The sequence below is a fragment of the Salvelinus namaycush genome, chromosome 38 (assembly GCF_016432855.1).
Source record: "Salvelinus namaycush isolate Seneca chromosome 38, SaNama_1.0, whole genome shotgun sequence".
Classification (NCBI taxonomy): domain Eukaryota; kingdom Metazoa; phylum Chordata; class Actinopteri; order Salmoniformes; family Salmonidae; genus Salvelinus; species Salvelinus namaycush.
Genome location: NC_052344.1, coordinates 3,729,607 through 3,736,446, shown reverse-complemented (window position 1 = coordinate 3,736,446; position 6,840 = coordinate 3,729,607). Strand labels below are relative to the sequence as shown.

The window sequence follows — 6,840 nt, the reverse complement described above, 5'->3', positions numbered from 1 at the left end:
GGAGAGTCAATGAAGGACACAACAACATACTTCACAAAGATGGAGTGAAGGGCTTGATGGGGAGAGGGGTAGAGAGCGGTCCATTGGGGGAGAGTGATGAAGGGAGAGAAGAGTGGTGTGTTCCAGTATATTATTGTTTTTTATTAAACCTTTTAAAAACAGTTTATAACCATTTTTAATGGGACAATGTACTGTAAACGTAAACATAACCATACAATCATCAAGTCACAGTCAACCTGTCATTTAAAAATTGCAATTACCATATATTAGGCATATGATGAGTTACTGAACAACACATACTGACAGACCTGACCTCTCGGTTCATTTGGAATGACTGGTTAATGGCAACGATTCTGATCGCTGCATGAGTCTGGGCCCATAAGAGCCTGTAAGAGCATACATATTAGTAGTGTCTGGGTTTTAGATGCCTCCTGGCTGTGTCAGTTCACATTTAGCAAGAAGAGACAGGATATCCTAGTTATAGCCTGCCACATTTCCACTGACGGATTGATAAGTGTTGAATACCTCTCTGAGCAGAAACACAATCTCCAGGACATATGGATGCACTGACTCTGTTCACATTGTTTCCATTAAGCCTCTCCCTTAACGTACGACAGCCGTCGTCGCTGTGGGGCATAAACTGAACCATATGGACAGTGTTTAGTGTGTGCGCGCGGTCAAGACTCCACCGGGATTGATTGACAGTTCCTGTGGGAGTGGTGAATACAATCTTTGCAAGAGCTTTTCTCTGAGCTCCGCCGGGGTAGGGCCGGGGGTGGTACCCGGGTCAGGAGTGTGGTGCGGCGGATGCTGCTGTTCGAGTCCTGATGGCCGAACATGTGGAACAGCCTCCGGCAGCACGGCAGACAGTGGACCATGTCAGAGAGGAGGTGGCCGCTGAAGATCATGTAGATCCACGGGTTACAGCAGCTATTCAGACTGGCCAGCAGAGCCGAGATGGTGACTGCGGTGTTCTCGGAGTCTGGAGAGAGAAACGGGGAAGAGGGGGTGTCGGCCAGTCAGTGAAGGAAAAAACATTCAAGCTTGTTCTGTTTATCTACTAGCAGTGGCACACACTATTTATGCGTATTATCGAGGGAGTCTCGGCAAGCCACTGGGTCTGAAGGGTCACTGACTCGGGTCTGAAGGGTCACTGACTCGCCAGCAAAATATTTAATTAACGTTTGGAGATCTCCAGGAGAGATCAGAGTCAGTGCATCCATCTCTCCTGGAATAAGTCAAGGGGTCTGAATACTTTCCGAAGGAACTGTAGTTTTAACCATATTTTTTAGACTATACAGTGTTTGTTTACATTTACTTTGTTCACCAACATTGGCGTAAAACAAGCATATGTTTTCGGTTCTAATGTGGTACGACAGTTTAAGGAAGCTCATAAGGCATTTATGAGTTATATTCTTCAAGAATCAGTGGGTACGTAATCTTCACTTATAAGACTAAAAATTAATGTACAACTGATGATTGATGAATGCACTAAGACCGATGGTCGTTTTCACAACTGTCTTTCACGCCTGTACAACGGTTGCGTTAAATGGCTTAAATGGCACGTGTTTAACACTTATGTATGCCCTTCTTTAGGTGTTTCTGCTGTTTTTCTATACTTTCGCACTGTCCGATAATTCAAGCCACAGCAGAAGGAATAACATCAGCTACATTCAGACCTCATCAAGGCGATGAATTATGAGTTAACTTACATGCACAGAACTGATCATCAAATTACTTCCAGTAAGATGTTTTTGTGCGCGGTTATTCCATTGCGGTCACAATAATGTACCCCAGGACTCCAGTTTGCACAGTCTATAGCTTAAGTAATACGTCTTGACTGTCTGTATAGTCTATTTGTTTCAGTTTGGTCTATGTATCTGAGAAGGAGTCATACAGTTTTTGTCTCGCTATATCCGTGGTAAACTGTTGCGTAAAAGCTATCTAAATTTGGAGAGCAGTGAAGCAGATTTTAGGGAAGCCCCTGGGGTAATGCATGAAATATGTGCTTAAGCTGTGCACTATTACCAACGTATTATTGAGTAAGTAGGCCTAAGCAATAATGGAATGTTTAAAAACACAATGAACGGAGACATGGCACCAGCGCGCGCTGCCACTAACTCACGGCTCAGAGCCCAAATACAACACGTACCATCCCACGAGAAGCTCTCATCCCACACCGACCACATCTGTACGGTGAAAAACGGAGCCCAGCACACCACGTACGCCAGCACGATCACGAAAGTAATCTTCACTGTGCGCAGCTTGGCGCGAGAGATGGTGGTGATGCTGCTGACTGAACTCTTCCCGATCAGCCTATTCTTGGTCACAAGTGCCATCGCAATCGCGCTCTTCTGGGTCTTGTACTTTATGTTCAGCCAGATGGATCGGCAGATGAAGCCGTAGCAGAGCATGAGCACGGCCACGGGCACGAGGAAGATGCCCACGGTGATCCAGGTGATGTAGGCGCGCACACCCCACGGCTGGATGAAATGTCCCCAGCAGTCATACACGGCCGAGCCCGGGTGGACCTCGCTCAGTGAGAAGATAAAATACTGGGGCATGCTCAGGGCAAGACTACACACCCAGGTGGCCCCGATCATCATATAGGCGCGCTGCGTGGGCTGGTGAATGTTCTGCATCGGGTGACAGATGGCGATGTAGCGGTCCAGCGTCATCATCACCATCATGTAGGTGGACGCGAACATCCCTAGCACTTGCAGGTGCTTGACGATGCGACACAGGAAGTCAGGCCCGTAGAAGCGGAAGGTGATCTCCCAACAGAGCTGCGGCAGCACCTGGAAAAAGGCCACAGCCAAGTCCGCGAGGCTCAGGTGTTTCATGAACAGGTGCATGCGCAAGGGCTTCCGTCGGCTCATGTACATGGCCAGCAGCACGCTCAGGTTCCCCACCACAGCCACGACGAATGTCACGCTAAGCACCGTGATCTCGATCTTGGCAACCTCCTCGTTCCGGCCAAACGGGTCGCTGGAGTTCCCAAGAGTGCCGGTGTCGTTCCCAGGGTCCTCCTCCATCATCCTCGGCTTGCCGGTAGGGTCGAAGCCTATGTTCACATTTTCTTCCATGAGGTTGAGTGAGCTCTCTGAAGGGAAGAATGCGTCTCCGGAGAAGTGGATGACTGTCCTGAACCAATCCGCGCGCACGATCACCCGCTGCCACCTGGCTGCATTGAGAACCTGTGAGTTTGTTTTAAATTTAAGACATTTCTTAGTCCATCGTCTACACAAACTCGCTCTTGCGCACAGATCGACAGATGTGTTGGCTTGGCAAAGATGTGGAGCACTTCATGGTGTGAAACGGTATCTGTGCGCAGTCGCCACCAAACCTTTTAAAATAATTGTATACCCCAGAGACCGCCCCAGATCTCCAACCGCCTCTAAACAGCCTTGGACACAAAAACAGCAGCAGAGAGAAACAACATGTATGGAAAACATTATTGTTTGCATGGGTGGAATTTCTCTGAAAGACCCGTTACCACTTGCAAGTAAATACGGAACACACTGATGTTTTCCACTGAAAATGTCTCCAGATTCTTTACTGCAAACCCCAATAACGAATGGTGCAATCAGTGGGTAAATATTCACAATGTGCGCTACTGGTCAGTATTCCATACCCATTTACTTATCATGCCTCTAAGAATCCTTTTTGAAAAGGTAACAACATTTTTTTTTTACTTGTAAGGTGACCCATTTTTGTCTTTGAGGTGATCTTGATGATGAAGATGTTCTGATGTCATGTATTGTTTTTCTGTGATGTTTATCATATTACTGTGATGCCAGGGGGACTTTTCCACATTGTGTGGACCAGGGACGTCGCTAGGCCTATATGAATTAGCCCTCCCTAAATAAATCAATATATTTTATCAATGATTTCTTTTTTTTTCGTCAACCGTTCCAACGCATCTTAAAGGGTGGGCACTAGGACCTGGGGACCTGAGGCTGCTGCTGCTGCGGAGGCTGCTGCACGCACTAGTGAATGTTATTATTTCTTCAGCAAAGACGGCGGACAAAAATACTAGGATGGAAGCACATGTAAGTGATTATAACGTCATAACGAATCATGCAAAAACATGTACAGTTGACAGGAATATGTTAGTTAATGTAGAGACAAACGATTATGCATATGTTTTTTATTATAAAGTTCATTTACGAAAATCGCGATTTAGCAAGCTAACATTAGCCAGCTAGTTGGCTAGATGTATGGGTGTTGTGACTTGAGTATGACATTGTAATTCTGGTTGTTTAATGTTTTAGGGACTCCTGAAACAACCAGCAAACCAGGCTGTCGTCTTGTGAAACAGTGGATGTATAGAATCTAGCTAGCTGAAGTATTTACTGCAAATTGAATGTACAATTTTGTAAGCATGCCATGCAGATAGATTTAATAACATAGCTAGCTATGTTCTTGCTTAGTGTGCAGTGAAGGAACAAAATACCTGTATGCCTATGGATGTGTAGCTAGCTATCTAGCCGATCTGTGTATTGACCCTGACGTTTGGTATACATATTTGTTCAGAACCTAGCTATGAACCTCAGCTATCATAATCAGTTGTATCAACTTCAAAACAGTCTGAATGACATTAATGAAACCTATGGACTGACTAGAATATAACTTTGTGCCAAGGATGCAAGTTGTATATACATGTAGTTATTACCATGCATGAGATCCCCACATTGTAGCCTGTACATTTAATATATTCCCTGATCATGTACTCTACCTTGGCAAATAAAGGTGCAGTTCAGGTATGAATGTCTTTGAGATTATTTTTCAGTCATATCCAATAACAAGAGTATCAAATTCCAGTCTTTGAATGACTCTGTGTCTGCGTGTATGTATTACAATTATACACTTCAACAGGGTTTACCAATCTTGGTCCTGGGACATCAATGGTTACACATTGAAACTAATAGACTAGAAACAGGATTTAAATAGTTAAAGGCTGATTTGTAATTCATATATACAGGAAAAACAGTACACTACACTTCCTATGCATCATGTAAATACTCTAAAACCGGTTCATCTCAATACCTAATGCCCTTCATCTGCATTGATCTGATAAACACAGGACAGGTGGAGTATTTCATCAAATAAGACTTAATTTCAACCAGTAGAGAATGTAAAATGCTTTATTGAAAATCTCATTATCCAAGTGTTATAAATACATGCATTATAAATATTATAATGGTAATATTATAAATACAAGTTCAATCTGTACTTCAATGCACATCTGTTGTGTATTATGAAGAAAGAGGTGGCGGGAGAGGTGTAAAAGGGAAAGAGGTAAAACATAGGAGCAGGGAAGGCATCATATGATTAATTAATCACAGTGCTACCTAAATATTCTCAGTTCATCACAATTACATAAGTATCTCTCGACAGCCCAAAGGTTATCTTAAAAGCGGGTGAGGTGGCGATGATAGGACTGGGGGTTGGCATCCTCTCTCACATCAAAACATATCTGCAAACGAGAGACAGATGGAGAGAGGGCATGTTTAAGCCTTATTTTTATTCTAACGTTGTTAGTCATCAATCAGGAAGTGAAATGCAAAACTGACCTTGGATCATTAACTCTGGGACATCTCTATCTCTATTTCAATGTAAAGCATCTCTTTAATAATACTTCCTGTTGACCTGACCAAGTGACCGCTCACCTCTGATCATGCTGTGCCCTCTGTAGCCAGTTCAGATGCAGGAGTGGTTCACCGACACAGCTGATATAACCTAGAGGATTTAGGCAGAAGAGGAGAAAGGGATGAAGTGAAGGAGAGACTTGAACGTGAACGGACACACGAGGACAAACAATATAGCGTAGTTATAGAAATAATGAAGTGTCTTACTATTCTCCATGGTTGGCCCTCTTGCCTATTCTTTGAAGGTGGAAGGAGCCACAGTTATACACCTGAGCCTGCTTACTGCACAACACCATCCATCAATCAGATTGATACATGAGTGTGTGGGTTTTAGGGTGTCTAATTGTACCAAAGAAAATTCAATATGGGTGATTTAAAATAGCCTGTTTTGTTTTTGTACAGACATCACACCCTTAGCTAAACAGCACCCTCATCTGAGAAGTTGAAATCAAAGGGAGAGAAACTGGGAATTGAATAACTGCTGTTGACATCGCTATGTAAATGGAAGAATACTCTTATTGCAATGTGAATGGCTCTTAAAAGAGCCTTTGTTGTGCATAGTGTAGTCTATGGTGTTGCCAGGGAACAGCATCCTCTTCAAATAAGTAGGAGGTGAAGATCTCCCGCACATAGATTTCCTCTCTTGCTGCGTTGTTGGACCCCATCCTTGAAACATCCCGCAGAGCAGCAGACTTCTACTCTGGCACACGGGTGCAAGCTGCAGATCCCCTCCTGGTCCTCGTGTCCATCTTCATTAAGTTATGCAGGACACAGGTAGCCTTCACACATGAATTCCCCCAGGAGGCAGTCCCAGATGGCCCTGGTCACCCAAGCTTGCAGTGCCCCTGCACGTTAACTGTAGGCAATCGTTTTGAAGGAATCTCCAGTTACAAGGTATCTGTAGTAATATGGAAGACAATGTAATTATTAGACTTTTACATCACCGGGTCATTGTGGATTACTAAAATATAATATCCCTTATAACAATTCATGAAAACATTGGATATCAAGATGAATGGGCACACACGTGCATATATAGCATGTGACAATAACAGGATCATATCAAAGAATGAATAAAGAAATACCACTCGAAGCTTGATGAGTTGGATCAACTGAATCAACTGTGCAGTGTTAAAACAAAAATGTGTACCCCTTTTGAGACCCCAGGACTGAGAACCACTGCTCTTCA

The 6,840-nt window shown here is 43.8% G+C and overlaps 1 protein-coding gene across 1 annotated transcript; it reads right to left on the bottom strand.

Moving 5' to 3' along the window:
• Positions 1 to 677: 677 nt before the first annotated feature.
• LOC120031787 (arg8-vasotocin receptor-like) lies at positions 678 to 3,086 on the bottom strand. Its single transcript, XM_038977608.1, has 2 exons — positions 2,153 to 3,086; positions 678 to 982 (listed from the first exon to the last, which is right to left on the bottom strand). The coding sequence occupies exons 1-2, from the start codon at positions 3,084 to 3,086 to the stop codon at positions 678 to 680; spliced, it is 1,239 nt and encodes a 412-aa protein (XP_038833536.1).
• Positions 3,087 to 6,840: the final 3,754 nt, after the last annotated feature.

Bases quoted from the DNA above. Each gene is read 5' to 3' on its own strand.
- LOC120031787 (XM_038977608.1), bottom strand. From the start codon at position 3,086: ATGGAAGAAAATGTGAACATAGGCTTCGACCCTACCGGCAAGCCGAGG. The intron at 983-2,152 runs GTACGTGTTGTA...TTCTCTCTCCAG, and splicing joins TGAGAGCTTCTCGTGGGATG to ACTCCGAGAACACCGCAGTC.